The following is a 23,666-nucleotide window of genomic DNA, read 5'->3' as shown; positions in this document are numbered from 1 at the left end:
CATATCACATTATTTTGATTATAGATGCTTCTTTCTTGTGTGCTATCAGAGATCTGCTTTCAGAGGCAAATGCATACAATGTTTCTCTTAAAGATAACCTGTAAATAATTCCTTAAATACTTGCTTAAATGTATTCTTACATGCTGAAGACTCCAGATAGACAAAAGGATAATTTACCTTAAAATTGATTTACTAAATTTTACTCATTAGTTCTCGCATACTCATATTAAGTGCCATATAAAAAGTTGAAATGGATTGACGTGTGTGGTACTATACAGAGAAGTAAGAAATCAAGGTTCCTTTCCACAGGCTTTTCCACACTGTCTCTGTAGGCTCAGCCCATAATATTCTAGGCCCAGTGTATGGAGCCCAAATGGAGCGTGACCATAAGGAGTTATATATGAACCACTTAAAAAATATAATGGAGCTTATTTCAATGTTAGTTTCTTTTGATACAACTTTAACTATACTGAGATTCTGAAAACCTATTAAGCTAAAAATTCTACTGATTTAACCTAATATACCTCAGCTCCATGTTTCTGGGGAGGATTAGTGGGATGGCTTTGATGTCAATAGCATTGTAGATGCTGGGGTGTCTTAGTGGAAAAAGAGCTACCACTCTGTAATTCTAGGGATCAGAACTAGCAAGAAGATACTCAGCACTTTTTTCTTGATTTCTTAGTCAACATTCAAAATATACATTTAAAATTCCTTTTAGTAATAAATATTTACAAATCTCCTTTGAAAAGAATGGAATGCATCAGAACCATATTACACCTGTCACAAACAATATGCATTTTTAATTGAACCAAATTCCTTCAATGGTTTTACCAAATCCATAGTATCTTCCTGAGTGCAGATGTTTGCATTAGAATCTTTTTAAGAATAGATATACATGGTAAAAACAAGTCCTGTTAGAGCTTCCTTCTGGTTCCGTATCTGAGATGGCTTCAGGAAAAAAAACATTTCAGCAGTAGACAGGAATAACATGTGGCCCTTACACAATATCCCATTAAGTGATTTTTTTATGGAATACATTTTAAAAAGTTGAGTGTTATACAGATGTTGCCTCATTTTCCAAACCCTTCTCTCTTGTAGCTCTATTTTCCACTGCAAATTCATCCTATTCAGTATTTATTTTTTTCTTTAAATACAGGTTTAAAAATAAACAGCTAGGAATACATTTCTACTCCAAATATTCAATACTATGGCTGTTTATAGATGTTATGGTTTTCTAGGTGTAATCTGGATGACAGCCGTCATTATATACACGGATGTCTGCAGTCCGAATTAACTAATCCTCATTGAATAAGAATTAAAATTAATGCAGATTAGGGCAGCATGAACTAGGCAATTTAAACTCCACTAATTAACATATATATGCGGAAACTCAATTGGGTTTTAGCAACACAAAAGAGGCTATCCGGCACAAAGTAACACCTTTACAAAGTCAAATGTGCCAAGAACACCTTACCATGACTATATATCAGTATCCTAAAACTCCAGTCCTGCCCAAGCACATGGGCTACTGGTCTGTGAAGAAGGGGGCAAACCCCATTGGCCCTCCCCTCCTCCCTCCACAACACATTGGCAGAGGCGATCTTCAAAACTCAGATCAATCGCACCTATTACAACTTCCGGAGCAGCACTTTAGATGACTGTCAGTAGGTTTGCAACAATGTAGCAGTGCTTAAACAGGCATATTATTGCAGTCTAATTACTTCCAACCACAAGTGCTCAGCACATAAGCCCACATACAGAGGCTGGAAACTGGGTTTCTTAGGGGGTTGATGGTCAATGATCATCTATTACCCTTTAATTTGAATTGAAATTTGATTTGAACTGTAGGGCTGCATTCAGATGTGCAGACACATATGGCTTGTGGCACCACAAACCTCTTTGTGGTGCCACAAACCGCACAAGTTGCACGTTAATCCATGTGCAGCACTCCTAATTTGCAGTACCAGGGCAAAATTTGCTACTGGGACTTCCCTATAGCAATCCCCTCCCCACCCCCCCCAACTGAAAAATAGTGTCACAAGCCACGCCAAAGTGGTGTGTGTTGAGACAAAAGCAGAGACAGGGGAGCAGGCAGTCTTAGGCTGCCTGCTCCCCTGTCCCTGCTTGCTCTGAGGCACCCTATGCCCCAATTAGCTGCTGCCTAGATGGCTCGGTAGCAGGGTGCCTTGAGATGGGGGAGCAGGCAGCCCTGAAATTGCTCCTCCTCTGTCTCTGCATGCTGAGGCACCCTGTGCCCCAGCCAGGTGTGGAGCAGCTGGGGAACAGCTGGCTGGGGCGCAGGGTGCCTCAGTGCGGAGGTTTCATGTGTCTCAGTGCATGAGCTCTGCAGTCTCCCCCACCTCAGGGCACTCTGCACCCCAGCCAGGTGGGGGATGCCTGGTTGGGGCACAGAGTCCCTCAAAGCAGAGGTCTACAGCACGTAAAGATGGGGGGAGCAGGCAGCTCTGCTCCCCCCTGCTCCTCTGCTCTCCCCTGCTGCTCCCCAGCTGGCCGGGGCACGGGGTTCCTCAGCACAGGGATTGCCTCCCCGCTGAGGCACCCTGTGCTGCAGGCAGGCCCCCCGCAGCACAAGAAGCAGTGGGACAATGTGTCCTGCTGTAAAGCACACATGCAGGGGCACGCACTGCAGGACAAAGTACTGGAACAAATTTGTCCCACTACTATTTGTGCTGCTACAAAGGCACACCCCACTCGTGGGGAGCTGGGCTATAATGCACATCAGTTGACATGGTTTAGGGAAGGGTGAGCACATCTACAAATGGCTTATGAGACAGCTGTGTTAGGAATGCGATATAAGAGAACTCGCTTTGAAAAAAGCTGAAAATCTATTAATGTGCAAAACCCCAAATATCAAATAGGTGAGATGTCAGCAAAATGAGGGGAAGGATCACAAGAACAACTGAAAATAAGACTGTAAGAAATGTTGTGAGAATGGTGTCCCCAAGCACATATATATATTTTTCTTGAAGACTTTAAGGTAAATCTTCTTTCTCTCTATAATGGCCCAGCAGTTGAAATGATTTCTTTAATCTTTCCATGAACTACCTTCACTGTAAGTCCCAGGAGGCAGGGGAAGAGCTGTTTCCATGGGTCCACTGCTCTCCAACCATGGGTATGGGCAGACTGGGATAGGGAATGGGTGGAGCATAGCAAAATACTGGCCAGCAGAGTTGAGATAACAGTGAAGGAGAAAATCTGTTACCAAAAAGATTGCTTTTCTTCTGGAAAAGGTAGAAGCAGTTGATCCAGAAAGTGACCTGTGACTCTCAATATAATTTCCTCACTCTGCTTCTGAATCAGTACAGTGTTGTGCTGTATTTAACGTTGCTGTCCAGCCTGATGATGATGAGAAGACTCTGGTACCCTTTCTCAGGAATATTTCTTACTCATAAGAAATCCCACTGAAATAATTGTGGGCAAAGGTTTTGGACAGGTCTGGGCATTCTTCCCAGACTTGACCTTAACCCAACAATTATTGTATTTGATTTTTACTAATTAATTTTAATTTATGAATTTATATATACAATTTTCAGTTGCCTCTGCCATTTTCAGTTCACATTGGAAATGGAAGTAGAGATAGTAATATACCATAAAGATTTTTCTGATATTTCTAGCCTGATTGGAAGAAGTTCCAGGCACCTTATGGAAATATCCATTATCCTAAGATTTCCAGCCCAGCTTAAAAAGCTTGCATAATTCTAAAAATACAGGTTTTTGGAACATGTATGAACTGAATTGTAGTTTTATACCTTTTGGAGCTGATAGAGAAAATCTTCTGTGTTGCAACTTAAGCAAATTAGTTCTTGTCATACCACCAGAAGACATGGAAAACAATGATCACTTCCTTTATAAAAATCTTTCATATAGTTGCAGATTGTTTCACTTTTCCCCCTCCTTCAGTTGTCTGTTTTTTATAGGAAAGGAACTTAACTCTTCTTCAGAAATTATGTTTTTTAAAGCTCTTATTATTCTTGTCACTCTCCTTTAGACTGGTAATTTTATTTACATCTTTCTTAGAGCATGGTGCCCAAAACCAGATGCGGTATTCCAGTGGAGGCCTTACCAGTACTAACGGTGGAATAATTACCTCCCATGCCCAACACACATCGTCTTCCTGTTTTTGTGTTATTTCTTCTATTTATCATGAATTCTAGGCCTGTTCCAATTGCTTGCAACTTCTCCAAGGTTGGTATCATCAATAGATTTTACAAGTGTGCTCTCTATTCCGTTATTCAAATTGTTAATGAAAATAATGGCAAAAACTGGCAGGAATCTACTTGAAAAATCCACCATTTTGACAACAAAATTTGATATCCTTTTTTTAACATAGTTTTGCAACTAGTTGTGTGCCTACCTCATAGTTATGTCATCTAGACCAGGGATACCAAAGATATGACTTGTAGAGCTGCGTCATCCACCCTGTGGCAACAGTGTTAACTGTTGCAGCTTCAGGGCCACAGCTTGTCCCACTGCCAAATGTCAGGCCCTGTGGGAAGTCCCACAGGGCCAGACATTTGGCAGTAGGAGGAGTGGTAGCTGTCAATGCCCCAGAAGCTGCAGAAATGTGTGGTCACCATCAAATCTGCAGCTTGATGGGCAGCCCTGTAAGCCAGATGATAAGGCTCTGCAATCCAGGGCCAGCCTTTGACCAGCGCCATACAACTCATCTAGATGTGGGGCTGAATGAGTCTGACACTCCTGATCTAGACCACATTTTCTAGTTTGCTTTTTGAGAATATAATGTGGGACAGGGTCAAAGACATTCTGAAGTTAAGATATCACATCTGCTATATCACCAGCTACTCTGTCAAAGGAGATAAGATTGGTTAAATTTGACTCATTCTCGATAAATCCGTATTGGCTCTTTCTTGTTACCTTTTTGTCATTTAATAGCTTGGGAGCTTATAAACTGATTGCCTAATTCTTCTATGTCTGATGTTCTTTTGGGTACCAAAGTTAGGTTGACTGGCATGTAATTCCTTGAGTCCTCTGTTTTCCCTTTTTAAAAAGAGAAACTACATTTGCTGTTCTTAGTCCTCTGGGACCTTATAAAAGATAATCAATTGCTTATAGTCCAGTTCACTTCAGCAAGTTCCATATGTATTCTAGGAATATCCTCAAACTCTGCCAACTTGAATATGTCTTATTTAGGTAACTGCTCTTTAACTTGTTCTTTCTCTATTCTAACCTGCTAGCCCTTCCTAAAAAATAGTTGAATTAAGAATCTGGTTACATTTAACTTGTTTTTTGAAGATTGAAGCTAAAATGGCATGTAATGCTTCAAACTTTTCTGTACCATTTGTTATTTAATCACCTTTCCTGCTAGCAAACTGGTTTAATACATAGTAAATGTGGATCAGTGACACACTACAAAGCTCTTCTACATAAGTGAATCACTCAAATCCAGGTATAGTTACTCCATGGGAAATGAATAATAATTTTACTGTGTGAGAAAGTTAATATACAGAATGTGTTGTCATTTTATTTCCCTAATTTCATCCCAGAGTAATTTGTTCAATGCAAATTCTTTCCACTGCCACCAAGTGGCCAGATAGTATAATAGCACCTACAGTGGGCAGCCAGCTTGGGAGAACTGGCTATATATCCCTGCTATTGCACAATCAATTTACTGTGAGATAAATTACACTGTAGTAATTTGTGTTGTGTGTCCAGACCATTACTGTACTTCCTATCTTTCCTCTACATCAAGATAATTTGCTGTTTTGCCTTTTATATAATCTCTTTTTGGAACTGCCAGCTCTCCCAAAACTCTTAAAAGTTTCTTTCCAAGAGACATCATGTATCAATTTTCCTGATTGTGCTGATTTCTGCTTTTACAAGTCCATTGTAATTCTTCTACTTGCTCATTGCTCTCTCTCCTTTCTCTCCTTAGAACATCAATTCTATTGATTCATAATCACTTTCACCCTAATTATTTTCCAGTCAGATACTCAACCTGTTCCTCTTTGTTAGTCAGAATCAGATCAATGGTAGCTACAACTTTGTAGATTCCTCAACCCTCTGAAAGAACACGTTGTACCCAATATATTCCAAGAACTTGTTGGATGTCCTATGCTACTGCTTTTCTAATAGATATCCAAGTATTTACATTTCACTACTACCAGCTCAAACAAAACAAAAAAGAGGAAAAAGAAGAACCCACCTCATCAATCACCTCCTCCTTCTGGTTATGTGATCTGTAACAGACCCTCTCCATGATTTTTCATCTTTTCTTTTCCTTACTTATCTTTACTTACAGACATTCAGCAAGTCTGCCTCTCAGTTTTTCTTCTTTGACTTTGCAGCAAGTTATGAATTCTGGATATACAAAGCAATATCTCCGCCCTTCATTGCATGTCCTTCCTGAAAAAGCTCTATCCTGCTATACCAGTATTTCAGTCTTGCAACTTAACAAGTCTATGTGCAACTAATTATGTCATAGTTTTGGCTGTATACTAAGACTTCTACTTTTTCTTGTGTATTCTCTCTCTGAATTTGTCTACAGATGTCTCAGTGTTTATAGGTTGGCCCATTATTCACCTCTTCACCTCTCCCATGACCCAATTTCAGCCCACTGACTGATACAAAGGGTTGAATGATGCAACGATGAATGGTGTGATTTAAAAAAAAATATATGTGCAAGTAATTTTGGTTCTTGAAGTCTCACTGAGAGTCAGTAAAACTTAGGCTCCTCAGTTAGTTTTGAAAATGCTATCCCCCATCTAAAGATGACATTACATGACTATTACTACTATCCTCCATAGGATCCATGCCCCATTCAGTGCACAGGATGAAAAGTGCTCAGGGAATAAGACAGATATTCTATATTTGGATCCTCTTCATTCACTGAGTGATCCCTGATCTATTTACCCCACACAAAGAATATAGAATTGGCAATGAATACTGAATTATTTTCTAATAGCATTCTTTCTACAGGATCATTATTGTTATAACAGATGAGCACCTCACAACTTTTAACTTCATTGTAGGTAAGAGAGATTATTATTCCAGTTTTATGGAAAGTGGGGGCAAGTGGGGAGAAACTGAAAGACACTTTCTTAAGGTCAGAGAGTCAGCTTTAGAATTCAGAACCACTAACTCCCAACCACATGTCCATTCTTCCACATGACAATATCCTCATGTTAGAGGTGCTAATCTTCTAGAGTTGCCATTGACTTCAGTGAGGTTTTGAGTCATCAGCATATCCAGCCCCATGACTTTGAAAATGGGAATCCAGAAAATGAGGAAAACACAGTTGAAAAGCAAGGATATAATTAAATTTTCCTTGGTCTTGCTCATCTTACCACAAGGCCATCCCTTCTTTTCCCATAGTCCTTTGTCTTTTCCTTTATATACTGTCCTGCTTCTTAATCAAGGAGGGTAAGGATCCTACAAACAGCCTACACAGCCCTGACAGATTCCCTGAGAACCATCCATCCCATCTACCAATGGAAGCAGAAATCTGATAAGAGTATATTTTTGCTAAATAAAGGGCTGTATCATAATCTATATAAAAACATACAAATTAAGGTCACACAAGCTACAAACAGACACCTCATGTGTGGTAGGTCCTGACTGTCTCAGGGTTTGGCTCAGATCAAAATAGGAGTGGTACACCTGTTTACACACAGAGCTGTTCCAACCTGCATTGTTTCTCCTGCCTGTAAGTGGTCAGGGAGAGCACAGAGCCTGACAGGCTTGTCCCTAGAGTGAACTGCAGTTAAGCTAAATGAGTCACAAATAACTTACAGAAAATATCCTGGGAAAAACCACTAATGCCTTTTAATGGCATATTTCACAGGAATGTGAAGGAGGACAATGATTGTAAATGGTCCGTAGGGTATGACAGTCTGTAACGAAGAGTGACTGAGAAAGCTTGGAGGAGGTAGTTAGCTCAGTCAGTCTGAAGTCAGGCAGAAGGCAGGATAGATGTGCACCTTATAGACTAACTCATGAGCTTGTCAACCAGGGGTATGTGGTACTTGAGAAGGCCCTAGGGGATACATGCGGGTGGGCAGGGACAGAGTGCCAAGTACTTGCCAACACACACCATCCTGCGGTGCTGTGCAGGTGCCACCTGCCTGGCTGGTAAACTGCTCCATGTCCTGCCACTGGGGGTACACTGATCCAAAAAGGTTGAAATCTCCTGGACTAACTAAATCAAAGATGTATAGCATGAGTTTTTGTGAGCCCAAGCTCTGTACATCAGAAGCTGATGAAGTGAGCTCAGGCTTATGAAAGCTCAGGCAATATGTATTTTTGAATTAGTTAGTTTATAAAAGGGGTGGCCAATCTGCAGCATGTGTACCACAAACCTGTGTGTGTGGCATGTGGTGGATTTGGTGAGGGGACAGGCAGCACAATGGCAGATAGGGCAGGGGGCAGAAAGCAGAGTGGCAGATCAGGCAGGGGTAAGAGATCAGATTGGCATTCAGGAAGGGTGCACAGCTAAAGATCCTTTTCTGCCAGCTAATTTGTGGCACATCTTCCAAAAAAGGTTGGCCCCTGCTGGTCTATAAGGTGCACATCTACCCTTGCCTTCTGAGGAAGCCTGGACTGACTTTCTTCTAAGGGAGGTATGGGGGCTTCTTCCCTATGCAAAGAGAGACTACTGGAAGAGAATAGTGGGTCTCTCCTTGTTTCCCCCAATTGGAAGAGGTGGCTGATTCCAAGGTTCTCAGTAGAGTGTGGGATGCTGTTACTTCTTTGATATTGTGGGCCTAACTACCATATTTTCTTCCATACAACACATCCCCAAATAAAACATTATGTGTATGGAAGGTAGTATATAGAAAAAAAGATTTTTCCAGAGTCATGGCCAACTATGTGACATACAGTAAATCCTTCTGGAAAGTGTCTAGCAAGTGTGGCATCAGGATCTTCCTGGTGTGGCATACTGTCTCCTGTGAGGCCATACTTCTAGGAAGACGTATTCTATATCATACAAGGCTAGGACCCAAATCTTTGCAAGGGCAGTCATGTGGCTATTAGTTCTTTACTGTAAGTAATTCTTTATATGAGATCCTAGAAATAAAATGTTGCTTCCACATCGAAAGCCTCGTCAAGACACTACCAACAGCTCAGCTGCTGTTTCAGACACAAGCTATATTACTTGGCCAATAGCTATGACTATGAGAGGGTTAACACAAGAATCTGCCCCTTCAGCTTGCTGAACAGATACAAGCAGCCAACATTTTGGCAGCTGCACAGCATACACAGTGTCTCCACAGACTTGCTTCTTTCACAGTGAAAAAGTTAGCTTTCCCTCTTAAAACATACTCCAATTTAGGGGGAAGGGCAAGATGATTTGCGGGGAAAGGTCCACATTATATGTTAGAAAATATGTCATTTAGAACTTTAATATTTGGTTATTATTCAGCCAAAATATACCCTAGGGACACAAGCAGGATAAGGGAAATGGCAGGATTTTAAAGTAACTAACTCAGCCAAACCCAAAGGGAATTTCATTGGGCAAAGACAAGGCTTTTCTCTGGCCCCAGAGATTTCTCTTTTCTGACTTGAGAAGGTCTGCTGCAAGCATTAAAAGTATCAGGGCATCTCAAATGGAAAAAAGTCACAAGAATCTTCTTGTAATGGAAAAATGTTCAGCAGATTCAATGTAGAAAGCACTACTAGCTCCCCTTTTATGTACATGGATTAGATGTCTTCCTAAATGTTAAAACATATATTTCTGCAATCTTCTATCTCTTTGCTTTTCAATAGGAGTTTTGAAATTACAATATTAAGGTTGAGCATTAGCTTAATTATTGGTCTTTGAATGAAATCTATACATTCAAAAGTACCCTGTTTTTCAAAATTTGTTGAGACAGTCTGGTCTTAAAATGATTAGCTAAATGCCCAGAAAACATCCATTTAAGAATATTAGATCTGAAAGCTAATTATCATTATAATGATTTCTAATTGTATTTAATTGTTATCAGAAAGCTAATTGAAATGTTCTTGATTTTCATTCTGGTTAAACCTGACTGGACAATATTAGTTGTTATAGGGCCAGTGTGTCAGTTGGTGTAAATCAGAATAGTTCAGTTGATTGGAGATTAGGTCATTTACATCTGCTGAAGATCTACTTCTACATGTCATTAAAGGTTAACATAGGGTCTGAATCACTTCATTACACCTATTTTATACCAGCATAACACTATGGAAATTAATTATACGTAACTCATGTGACAGAGTATAGAATCAGGTCCATATTTCTTACCATTGATATCGCAAAACAGATGCGTGTCAATTCTGCACCTCTGAGATTATTCACATGTCTGTGTCTTACAGGAGTGGGCACTTACTGATAAATTAGTTTATCAGTTTTCAAATTTTGTCATTCCGTTTAGACATTAAAAAGAATTGTGCTTTTCACAGACAGCGTGGGAATCAGACTTAATTATTTTAAGAACAGAAATCACTAATTTCAAAAGAGTCAGACCTCAGACCATGAGAATATGTTATTGAGAGCATGAGTGTGTATGCTTGTGACAGGAATGTAAGAATAAATGCTGTTAAAAGCATGATGGGATCTGATACATGAGCCCAACAATCATGTCTCCTGCTATGTCACACGTGCATGCCAGGAGGTGTGACCATGGAATTGGGGATCAGATCTCGATTCCACCCTATTGCCAATCTCACATCCTGGGCTCCCCCTGCACCAGCAAGTAGTAATCCAGGAGCCTGGCACTCCTGTGGCCCGGACCACCAGTCAGCTGATCAGCATGTCCAACCTTGCGATTGCACGGGAGTCTTGACAGACTCTATGGTGCTCTGAAGGCTGGGAGTGGCCATGTGTTTAATTTAAGGCGCAGTGGGAACCACCACAACATTATTACTCACATTTTGTGTAATAAGTTTGTGGCTTGTTCCCCGTTTTATAACACCGTTACTTGCTTGAAAGTGTGACCAAGTTACTATTGAAGACAGGGGTGGGCAAAATGGTGGATTTGGCTGGTGGCCAGATTCTATTTCCCAGCAGCCCTTGCCCATGTCCCAGGAGTGGTGGTGTTGTGACATTGCAGGGCCAGGGTTTCCACGGAGACCGCCCCTGGCAGAGCTGGCAGGGTGGGCAGCAGTGCGGGGGGTTGCTCCAGGGCTGGGATCTTGTGGTGATGACAATGTAGTCTGGAGCCAGGGCAGAGCTGCGATCCTCTGCCTGCACACCGATATAAGATTGACACTGATTTAACAAAGAATGCGACTAGTTCACACTGCAGCTGTATCTTGTTCCTCAAGCTTTTACTTTTAGATTGGTTGAAAATCTCTCCAACTCAAAATACAAGAGAAAATGCAGCTTTTTACCACATCATTACTATTTTTCAGTGTTCAAACTGTAGACAGTGCAATGAGTTTAGACTTGTATTTATACAAGTCTTCATAGTTTCATTATCTCTAGCAAAAAATTTTCATGCTATGTGAAAATGAAGTAACAAAATTCAAAAATCCTTTATCTAAAACAACATTTAAAATCTGTATTATGTGGTTTTTATCTGGAATCTGGTTTTTCCATGAACTTTTTGATCGGTTTAGAGAAGCTGATTAAATTTAACACAAAGGAAACAGTAAAGTTCTTTCCAGTGAGAATGGCTAAACATTGTTTCAAGTAAAATATATGCAAAATATTTGCAGATACTTTATAAAGCATCAAACCCCTAAAGACTAGCTTCACTATAAAATACTCTTGCAATGTTTATTTTTTACTGTACATCAGCTGTAAACTTAGCTACTTTCTGCACTGAGTTTATCTATCTAAAGAATATATGATTACAGTGGCATATGTCAAAGATATGTTACAAATTATGCACATTACACTACACTTTATTAGAGTGATCATGAAGACTATTATCATGGCATGTGGCAATATTTCTTCTAAATCATCCAGTAGAACATATCTCCTTATTAATATATCATTAATGAATTAGTATCATTATAACTTGTTATTAAATTAATGGATTATGTTTTAATATAATGGTATCATTACCTGTACGGATTTGTGCTGGTACTGGTATTGAGCAAAGGTATTTTTTGAAGAGGCAATGTCAGCTTTTTCAAATTGTTTCTTCACTCTTGCCAAACCACCAGGTACTGTACAAGCTTCTGATTCTTCTATAGCCTAGCATGATTAATAAAATAAGGGTAGCTGTTTATCTTATACAGTAAGGCAAGACAATCATAAAAAATATTATTTCATTAGATGAGAGCAGTTATTTAAAATTTGGTACTTTTAAATGGAAATCCTGGACAGTATAGTTACTTATGTAGCCACCTACAATTGGTATATTCATTGTAGATGATTACACCTTCAATTGCTATATTCTTTCCTATATCATTGTATATTATATTTTATATATAACCAGTCAAAACAAAGCTTGAAATACTTTTTTTGCATCTCTGTGAGTGCATCTGCATGTGTGCCTTACTGCAGATTAGCTCCACAGTACAGCATCACTGTCTACACATGTGCCAGTATTAGGGCACAGTAAATTAATTAACTTCTGTAAGATAGCACTGTCGGAGACGGTTCTATTTTATTATGGTGGAGTCATTTACTGCTCAGAAATGCATATGTGGACAGTGACCAGGACTACAGCAGTTTGAGCTGGGTTGGTACAGCCTCAGACTGGCAGCAGGCTCGGGGGGGGGGGGAGCCCCCAGGCTCTGCAGTTTTTGTATAAAATAGTACTGATGGGGACAGTGCTATCTTGTGGTGGAGTCCTTTACTTTGCAGAAATGCACATGTGGACAGTGACTGGGACTGTAGCAGTTTAAGCCAGGACAGAGTAGCCCTGGGCTGACAGCAGGCTGAGGGGGGCAGCCACATGGCTCTGCAGTTTTGGTACTCTTGTTCCCCAGCCAGCCCCTCCACTGCCTGATGCTGTCACCTGGAGCCCAGGGTTGACTCCTGGAGCCTGTTGCCAGCTCAGGGCTCCTCTAGACCAGCTCAAGCTGCTGCATCCTGGGTGCACGTGCAAACACTGTGCCCAGGGCAGCCAACACTGGCACAACCTGTGCCAGAGTTTATCATGTCGTCTTAATGACATGTGTAGATGGACCCAGTCTGATAAATTTTGTTGAGATATCTCAGTATTGTTAGAATTTCTTCAATTCCATTAACTGCTCTATACCTCTAGCCAGCAGGCAGCCCCTGCACTGAAGCACCCTTGTGCCCCAGCCAGTCGGGGCAGCATCTACTTATCTATCTATTTTACTCTGCAGCAGAATAGCAGTGCTGTAGCAAGGAAGTTTGGCACCTGGGCAAAGCCTGCAGCAGCAGCCTGCCCTCACCCCATGCACAGATCTGGGGGAGACATGCCCCTCTATGCTTGCCCAGGAGTGCATGCAGTGGCAGAAGCTACCCTTTCCCCGTCCGGCTCTGTTCCACATCCCACCCCAGCCGGGCAGTGCCTGTTGGTGCCCCTTTGCTTTGGTGCCCAGGGCGGTCACCTCACTCACCCCCCACCACTTGCTACAGCACTGCAGAATAGTATTTGGATTTATAAGTACTATCTTGCTGCAGAGTAAATTAGTTGCAACAACAATCAACATATAGATAAAAACAAATTAAGACACAGCACTTTAAACCTAGGACACCTGGACCTCTAGTTATGGCTGAAGAATGTGTATCACAGCTTTCTCAGGAAGGGTTTTGAAAGTGGCAGTAGGCTGTCTTCACACTGCTCTGGCTCATGATCTTCTGGTTATCAGTCCAGGCAATGCTCCAACTAGTAGCTGGACATCACCATTCTCAGGGCCAGCTGAGAGATGGGAGTATGGCAATCTTTCTGTATCTTTGCTCATTTTGTACTTCAGGTGCCAGCCTGTGATTGAGACCTGGATTTGATCTCTTGCTCAGCCAATGATTTCTTCTCAAGTTGGGGCAAATCATTCAGGGATGGTTTACACCAGGGGTGGCCAACCTGCAGTACTCATGTCACAAGTGGTATGGGAAGTATCTGTGTGTGGCACATAGCAGATCAGGGAGTGGATAGACAGCACAATGGCAGATGGGGAAGGAAGCAGAAAGCAAAGCAGCAGATCAGGCAGGAGAAGGGGATCAGTGTGGCACTTGGGGAGGATGAGTGGCTAATTTGTGAAACACTTGTCAAAAAGGTTGGCCACTTCTGGTTTATATTAGGAAGAGGTTATTTTTTTTACCACGCTATAACTGGTTTAGTAAACCCTGGGTTTACCTTGACCAGGTTAATTTGATAAAAACAGGATAAATGAATTAAAGATTGTGAACTGCTCAGACATCATGGTAATAGAGGAGGCATAAAAGGGATAAAGGGATGCAAAATGACCTCAGTGTACCTCAGGAACTTAGCATCTTCTCAGCACTTTGCTTTCATTTTTATATTATCATATTCATGCTTAATTTTGTACTTTTGTTGTTGTCATTGCTTGCACACAATGCAAGACATTTCTAATCACATCTTTCATTCAATTTTAAATAAACATTGTATATCTTATCATGATTATTGCTTTAATAATAAAGCTGTTATCTATATAGATACACTCTATTGCTCCTACTGATAGAATATTATCAGTTTTTATGAAAATCATGCATGAGTTTATCTTAATTCAATAACAAAAAGAACACAAAACAAGTAGGAGACAGTTTCTCAGATTAATATATAAGCTAATGTTGTATTCAAAGAACTTGTTGCTTGAAAAGCAGTAAATACTGCGTTTTTGTGCTCACGAGTAATTTGGCATTTGTTTGTTCAATTTACCAATTATTACTGCAATGAAGTAGGCTTTGTTTGCTATATGTTGATCCAAAATATTTTTCTCTAAAATATCCAGAAAATAATAGCTATGTATCACTTTCTTTAACTGACTCCTGTATACTGAATTTTGTAAAAGTTCCCCCTTCAAAGCTAGACTCAGAACAACTGTAGCAACTTCAGTATAATAGTTACACCTATTTCTGCTGTGTTTTTGTTTTGGGAACTCTGAAAGTAAGTTTATTCTTTCAAAGTTTGCAAGTTTTGGAGATAACTGTTTTACATTGTCTCTAGATTTGAGTGTTGTGATATCACAGCCCAGCAGAGTAGAGGACAAACAACCTAGCTATGAGTATGACTAGATTAGAGTTTGTGGCACCCCTGCAATATGACTTGACTTCCACTTTACTCCATTTAACAAACACTATTTTCAGTGCTAACCTGACACACCATAAACAGTTGTTATAGGTTTCTATGAGCTTAGAATAAACCACCAGCATATGTGTCACATTAGTTTTTTTTAATTTTGTCATACTTTTGGGGCCCTTTTGGTTTGGCAATAAGACCTCTCTAAGCTTCTCAGTTAGCCAGAGGGAGACAGAAAAAGTATAAGTAGCTTGTCCTTTTCATGTGTTTTTGGTAGGAAGGAATAATTTAGGAAAATTTGAAAAAACCCTGCCCTGACTGTTAACTTATTCCTTAGCATTTTAAGGATCAAGCAAATAGATACAAACATTTAGAATGTGAAGCTAATGTGTTACAGGTCATATCCAGTAACTAGTATTTTCATCATCTGCCCATGTCCTACTGCAGGGTTTCTGAGGTAATAACAAAAGTGAACAAACCACCGAACCATACTTCATGTGCTTGCACCAACCCCACAGTCCCATTGTCTACCATTTCTTTTTATGCTATTCTTTATTTTACTATATATACAACTCATGTGCATGCACTTGTTTTCCTGTTCCCCAGTTCTGGACTCACTATCCATTCCTTTTCATGTGTTACACTCAGCAGAGAATCCTGGACCATATTGTGGAGTACTTTACTGAGTTAAAAAAAAAGACACGTGTAACTCTTTTTTGTTAACGTTAAATTCCTTCAGTTCCTTTTTAAATGGATTGTCCTTCCCTCCATATCGATGAAATGCTCCTGCTGGTGTCAAAAGCAGAAACACACTGGAATCAGTAAGAAGCTACTGTGGCAGGTCATTGTTGGTGCCTGCCACTTTAAGGACTGAACCAGCAGGCGCTTCATTGTGGCGGCCATTTTAGATCTCTGGCTGCCTATATAAACAGAACAGTTCACTGCTGGCAGGCCAGGCAGTAGCATTGCCTGGCTGCAAAGCTGAATGCAACACCCTGGAGATAAGGGCAGGAGCTGTAAGGGATGGTTTGGAGGTTCCTGGTCCTGGGCATGACCTAAAACTGCACCCTGCCGGGAGTGGGTGGCCTGGTGGGGCTCCCAGTGGTGTGGGAGCCTCCAGGAAATACCAGGCCAGTTACCACCTGAAAGGTGGGTCAGGACACCTTAATAAACCCAGCTCCCACAACCAGGTGGGCTACCCCATAGTAGGGCCAAGAAGGCAGACCTAGGTTAGAGTGTGGGCTATAGACTTAGAAGCCTGACTTAGGATACCGTCAACTGGTCAATGCTGGGGCCAGGACCAGAATGGGCAAAAGGGCCAGGGGCTTCCGTGAGGGACACCCAGAGCTGAGTGCCTGGGGTTTCTGACTGGCCTTGGAGGTGAGGCCAGAGCCTGCGTGGCCAAAGGTCCTTGGGGGGTCATGCCCAAGAAGGGGAAGAGTTCAGGGAGCTAGGATGAGGGTGGAGTAGGCCACCTGATTGGAGGGATCCAGTTAGGATCCAGATTGGAGGATTCTGGAGCCCAATGTGGGGCTGGTGATGCTATACCAGCTGTGGATGCCATGTGCGAGGCTTAGGCTGCAGTGTAGGGGAGGAATGGAGCTCCAGATAGTGCCCCCTGGCATCAGGGCAAGAAATGGGCAGCCTCCCACCTAATTACTATCATAATTATATATCATCAAGGCGTGGTAGGAAAGAAGATGGGTGGTCCAGAAACAGGTGAGCGGGTCATTGGTAAACTAGTCCCGAGGAAGCCCCCGTTACACTATATACATTTGTGGACCCTTATACTTGCCTCCCATAACTGTTCATTTTTTAAAATCACTCTACCTCCTTGAAGTTGCTAGAATACACAGACGCACACACTCCATTATCCCCAAGTCAAGGGTGCTGGTGAAATTATTTGCAATGTTCAAGCCTGTCATTGCACTGCCCAATTCACAAGATCCTACCATAATTATTGTGTTTTGCAAAATGTTTTGTAAAAATTGCTGATCAGGTACAAAATTTTGGTTTACTGTACCAGCAGCTAATTTCTCTTTTAGTAACAGATGTTAGTGATATTTAAAATTTGCTGTTATATTTTCAAATAAGCATGAATTTCTGTTGGGCAAATACTATATGTATAATTCCTGGTAACAATATTAAATATTTTTACAAGTATGTTGGTAGCAAGAGGTGGATCAGGGAAAATATAGGTCCCTTACTGAATGGAGGGGAAACCTTGTGACAGAGGATGCAGGAAAGGATGAAGTGCTTTGCCTCAGTCTTCACAGGCAAGGTCAGCTCCCAGACTATGGCAATGGGCAGCACAGTTTGAGAAGGAGGTGAGCAGCCCTCAGTGGTGAAAGAACAGGTTAGAGACTAGAAAAGTTGGATGTGTAGAAGTCCACTGGGCTCAATGGGATGCACCTGAGGGTTCTGAGGGAATTGGCTGATGTGATTGCAAAGCCATTGGCCGTCATCTTTGAAAACTCATGGAGATCGGGAGAGGTTCCGGATGTTTGGAAAAGGGCAAACATAGTGCCCATATTTAAGAAAGGGAAGAAGGAGGATCCAGGGAACTACAGACCAGTCAGCCTTGCCTCACGGAGCAGAAAAATCATTGAGCAAATCCTCAAGGAATCCATTTCTAAGCACTTGGAAGAGAAGAAAAGTATTAAGAACAGTCAGCATAGGTTCACCAGAGGCAAATCATGCCTGACCAACTTGGTTGCCTTCTATGATGAGGTGACTGGCTCTGTGGATGTAGGGAGACTGGTGGATGTGGTGTACCTTGATTTTTAGCAAGGCTTTTGATAGTCTCCCACAACATTCTTGTAGGCAAGCTAAGGAAATATGGGCTGAATTAATAGTCTGTAAGGTGGATAGAGAACTGGCTGAAGCATCAGGCTCAGAGAGTAGTAATCAATGCCTTGATGTCTAGTTGACAGCTAGTATCAACTGGAGTGCTCCAGGGGTTGGTCCTGGGGCCAGTCTTATTCAATGTCTTCATCAACGACCTGGAAGATGGCATAGAGTACACCCTCAGCAAGTTTGCAGATGACACTAAGCTGGGGGGAGTAGTAGATATGCTGGAGGGTAGGGCTAGGATTCAGAGTGACGTAGACCAGTGGTTCTCAACCTCTTATGGACCAGGACCTATTTGTAAACATTAATGACCAGTCCCAACTCAGTGTCCCTCACCCCTGACCTGCTGCCCCCTGCCCCTAGACCCCCAGTGTGTAGGGCTGGGAGTGGGCATTTGGGGTTAGGAGGGTGTGTGTGTGTGTAGGGCATCAGGGGCCCCAAGCAGACCCCTGCAAGTGGAACTCTGCCAGCCTGCAAGGGAAAAGCTGTGGCTTCCCAAATTTTTCTCCTTTAAAGGAGAATCAAATTTAAAGGTCTGTTGATCCATGTTTTAAGTTTGTTCATAACCCTTTCATATATTCTTGTGACCCGCTTTTGGGTTGCGACCCACAGGTTGAGAAAAGCGGCATCAGGGGCCCCAAGCAGACCCCTGCAAGTGGAACTCTGCCAGCCTGCAAGGGAAAAGCTGTGGCTTCCCAAATTTTTCTCCTTTAAAGGAGAATCAAATTTAAAGGTCTGTTGATCCATGTTTTAAGTTTGTTCATAACCCTTTCATATATTCTTGTGACCCGCTTTTGGGTTGCGACCCACAGGTTGAGAAAAGCAGACCTAGACAAATTGGAGGACTGGGCCAAAAGGAATCTCATGGGGTTCAGTAAGGAGAAGTGCAAAGTCCTGTACTTAGGACAGAACAATCCCCTGCACCAGTACAGGCTCTGCAGAAATGGACTTGGGGGTTACAGTGGACAATAAACTGAATATGACCCAACAGTGTGCCCTTGTTGCCAAGGGTAATGGCATGCTGGGCTGCATTGGTAGGTGTGTTCCCAGTAGGTCAAGGGAAGTGATTATTCCCTGCTATTCAGCACTGGTGAGGACACATCTGGAGTACTGTGTTCAGTTTTGGCCCCTGCACTACAGAAGAGATGTGGAAAAATTGGAGAGTCTAGCAGAGGGCAACGAAAATGATGAGGGTGCTGGGGGACATGACTTCTGAGGAAAGACTGAGGGAATTGGGCTCATTTAGTCTAGAAAAGAAGAGACTGAGAGGAGACTTAATAGCAACCTTCAGCTACCTGATGTCGGGTTCGAAAGGGGATGGAGCTGGACTGTTCTCAGTGGTGACAGACGACAGAACAAGGAGCAATGGCTTCAAGTTGCAGCAAGGGAAGCTTCAGTTAGATCAGGGGCAGGCAATTATTTTGGGTGGAGGGCCACTTACTGAATTTTGACAAGCGATTGAGGGCTGCATGATAGGCAGCCAGGGGAAGATAGATATTAATTTTCTAATTTTTTTAGGGGCCCTGTGGGCTGGATAGAATGTCCTGGAAGGCTGCATCTGGCCCATGGGCCACATTTTGCCCACACTTGTGTTAGATATTAGGAAAAATGTTCTCACTAGGAGGGTAGTAAAACACTGGAACAGGCTACCCAGAGAGGCAGTGGAAGGTCCATCCTTGGGGGTTTTCGAAACCTGGCTAGACAAAGCTTTGGCTGAGATGATCTAGGTGGAGATGGTCCTGCTTTGAGCCAGGGGTTGGACTAGATGACTTTGTGAGGTCCCTTCCACCCCTAACTTTCTATGATTCTATAATTTCTGTGAAGTAATAAAGCTATTGATTAGATATGCACACATAATAAAACAGAATTAAAATTGTCAGGATGCTTTTATTTCTGTATAATACCGGACTGCTTGTGCTGATAAACTGACTATAAAACCATATAATTTATTTTTCCAGCATATGAGAGTGCTCATGTTGTTTATATCACAGTAATTCCAAATTCCTTAGCTTGAGCATCTAGCAAGGACTGAAATAAAGACAATATTCTTCTCAATAAAATTTTATTATTTGCTGGCTATAAAAATTGGTAAAGAAACCTGTACTTTTAAAATAATAATTGGTTTATCAGAATGGCTATATTGCTAATTTCTCTCTTTTCTATGTTGAGTAAGCTACTTCTAATAGATTTAGTGAACGCAAGAGTAGAAAGAAATAAACATTTTCTGACAATTAATTAAAATGAGCCTTCCAAAGACCAGTAACATGGTATGGAAACTCTCATTAGTAGGAGCCTGAACAAAATTGTAAAATTGGCTATGTAGGCATTGGTAATTCAAGTTTTTAGTTCTATTCTACATCACAAAAGCATGGACAAGTCAGTGGGGTCTGTATGAGTAAGTAAGCAAAATAAGACACCATGGGATGAGAAATGGCAAACTATGAAGAGAACTATGATGCTAAATAAAAGGTAGTCTCTTACATTAATAGCAGAGCTGCTGGTCTCTACCTTGGACACAGCTGCTTGATACAAAGCCATTCTTTCCTTCAGTGGGAGAGCGTCCTGGAAATCCAATGGTTCAGTACCACTCTGGTTACTATCCTCTTCTGGAAATCCACTTACAGGCTTGTGGTAACCAATGATAGCTAAAATCAAACATAATGTTTTATGAATTAAGGTTTATTTCTTAAAATGAAATAGATGCATTTTTGAAACATGGATGGACAGACACATTAAATGACTAGACAGAGTGCAGGAGTTAACAGTTACCCAGTTTTTATAGGGAAATAATAAAGTTAAACTTTATATCATGCCCGAAGTGCCTAGCCTTTTTCACAATGAAGTTAATAGGAGTCTCAATGAAAACAGGATCTGATCCAAAGAAACATTAATAATTACTGAAACGAGCATCTTTAATTTTTTTTTAAACAAATAGTTTTCAGGAAGAAGCACTGTACATTTGCCTTGCAATTAAAGAAAATAAATATAGCCATCAGGCAGCTTGCATATATATACTATAAGCAAGATTGCTTTAAATTCTCTATACAACAAATTATACAGGGCACATTTTATGTAATCAATGGAATACAAGGGAAAGACAAAATTTAAAAGCAGAATTGGCTCTCTCCATTTTATTCATTTATTATAATTATTTTGCTTGTGCTACAATGCTAAAACCTTATTGCTAATTCATTCTTTTGACCTCACTCATAATAAATGGAAAGCCAAGCTAGTATGCAGAAGTTAAGCACCCCAGAGGCTTTGTTTAAATACTGTTCCTGCAAAGCTTATTATAAAATGCAATGTATATATTCCCATTCTTTCCATTTTTACCCTGCAAGCTAAGTCAATGGAAGGAGGGAAAGTTTCATCTCAAAGAGCCACAGTTACTGTAGGAAAAATTCACACAGTGGTTCTCAACTCTTTAAATTCAAGATACCCCTTGATAGACTCAAGATACCCCTCAGAAAATGCTAGCTTTTAGTTTTCACTCATTTTTGAGTGCAGAACAATAATAGAGCAATTCTTCTGTTGCATGAAACTTAGACCATAACTGGTCAGAATGGTATTGACACTATGGATTTCTATTTGAAATCTCTGGATTTATCTTGTGAATTGTGTTTGCACACCTAATAGTGCTAACACTGTGTTGTTTCCCACATAACCCTTGGGAGGATCTCAAGGCACCCTAGGGCCTTGAATTAAGAGTTGTTTCTCCTTCAAGTATGTCAGTGTGGATTTTACTAGGGCTGACAGGCAAGCAGTATCCTCTTGGATGATGGGAGTAAGGAGTTTCAGCTTTGTTACAATCAAATGCTGATTCATGCACTACTGTCCTGAATTTCCCTTACAACTTGGCTGGCAAGTTTTAGAGATTCTGCTGGTTACCTATGGACCAGGAAGATATTTATCTTGACACTGACATAAGCGGAGTTGTTCAAAGAGATTGCCATAGGAGAGAGAGTGAAGATGACTAGTAGAATTCAATCCAGACAGGCTGCATAAGTTCACAGTGGTCAAGTATGTAGTAAACCAAAGGTAGTCTTGAGGACTTCAGAAAATTTGAAGAAGTTTAACCTGAGCTACGACTGGCAGATCTGAAACTTGCCATGTTCTAACTGACTGCCACATGTAGTAAAAAGGAACCAATGAAGTAAGTCAGCCCTTGCTTTTGCCCTTCTATCAAAGCACAAACCATATCATATGATCTTGGCAGAACCTGCAAGAGTTCTGCTACAGCTCAAAGAATTGTAATTTGGATGTACGTTGCAAGTACATTGGATGTAGAACTCTGAAAACAATATGGGGTTTGTCTCACTTTATCCTTTACATATGGAATGAAGTATTTTGCAGTTGGTGAAAGGTATGATGACATGCTAGAAATATAGTACTGATCTTTTTCTCTCTCAGGTTTGTTCAGAGTGAAATACTCCCTTTTTCTGTAGTCATCTAAGTTCCTCTGAGGATGGTAGAATCCTCAGGGCAGTCCTACTGCCCTCAAATTATGGCTGATATAGCTATGTAGTAGGAGTTCAATGCACACTGTGTGTTAACAGGGTATTTATTCCATGCTGGGCACATCTACACAAGATGCTTACTGCACAGTAGCCTAAAAACACTGTGCAGTAGCATGCCAGTAAAAAACTGTGCCAATAAGCTACTGCGTGTTACTAGGCTACTGTACAGTAACTGTCATAAAAACTGTGCCCATGCTACTGCACAGTAAATGTAGTTACTGCACATTCAGCTAGTACTTCACTAAGGAAGTACTAAACTAAATACACACTAACTACAGCACATTAATGAATGTGTAGATGTGCCCACTGTGTCTGAAAAGGGCAGGAGGAAGTCTCGAGAGGCAACTAGACGAAAATCTCATTGAGACTTTCTTGATCACAGAGAAGTTATATTAGGCTCTTATGTTCAGCCACCAGCTATATCATATTTCCCCAGAACAAAGGCATTACATCTGTATTTAACATTTTTTTAATTTGGATTTTTCGTTGGACTCACTGGGCCCTGCAGACTAGATCTAGACAACAGGGCTTTCCAAGGGCTGGATGACCTGTGAGCAGTGGCAGCATTAATTCCCACAGCTGCTAGAGCTGCGGTTCCAGGATGGTGCCAGAATCTAGGGAATTAATGTCATTGTCCCCGCCTACCCCCCACTTTTCCCTTGCCATCAATTTTAGTTGCCTGGGGTGACTAAAAACCTCAATTTTGGCAGCAGGTAAGGGACGGGAGAGATAAGCAGTGTTAGCTCCCTGAGTGGTGGAGCAGCACCGAAATGGCAAGGTTTAATACCACCGTCACAAGGACCCTGGCATTTGACAAGATATGTGAGCTGAAGCACCACAAGTTGGATGACTAACTTTCGTGTGCCAGCTCCAGCCCATAGGCTATATGTTTGCCACTGCCAATTTAAAGAATTTCTTTGTTAATGCGTCTTACTTGTGGGATATTGACTTGTATCTGATGTGGTGGCAGTTGCTACCTTTTTGTATATTCAATATATTAGTAATTTAACTGGTTGACATATGGAGACAAATGTTTTGCAGTTTCTCTTCAACTTTATTAGGTACATACCATGGCTTTAGTATCTGACAGATTCCCACTGCCAACTGATGCATATTGCCTAGGAAGATTCAATGTTAAAACCTAAATTCCAGGATGTTGATTAAACTGCTTGAGATC

At 41.2% G+C, this 23,666-nt stretch overlaps 1 protein-coding gene across 2 annotated transcripts in view; it reads right to left on the bottom strand.

The window, feature by feature from the left end:
- XIRP2 (xin actin binding repeat containing 2) overlaps positions 1 to 23,666 on the bottom strand; it is a 91,085-nt gene that overhangs the window by 35,341 nt on the left and 32,078 nt on the right. For both annotated transcript variants that reach the window (XM_006033437.3, XM_025215235.1), the window contains exons 2-3: positions 20,454 to 20,617; positions 12,011 to 12,142 (exon numbers count right to left, since the gene is read on the bottom strand). In XM_006033437.3, coding sequence (XP_006033499.1) covers positions 12,011 to 12,142; positions 20,454 to 20,617 — 296 coding nt within the window. The remainder of the gene's footprint in view (positions 1 to 12,010; positions 12,143 to 20,453; positions 20,618 to 23,666) is intronic.

Source organism: Alligator sinensis, unplaced genomic scaffold, assembly GCF_000455745.1.
Source record: "Alligator sinensis unplaced genomic scaffold, ASM45574v1 scaffold1166_1, whole genome shotgun sequence".
Taxonomy (NCBI): Eukaryota; Metazoa; Chordata; order Crocodylia; family Alligatoridae; genus Alligator; species Alligator sinensis.
The sequence above is the reverse complement of the archived record's forward strand: the minus strand, read 5'-3'. Positions and strand labels throughout refer to the sequence as shown.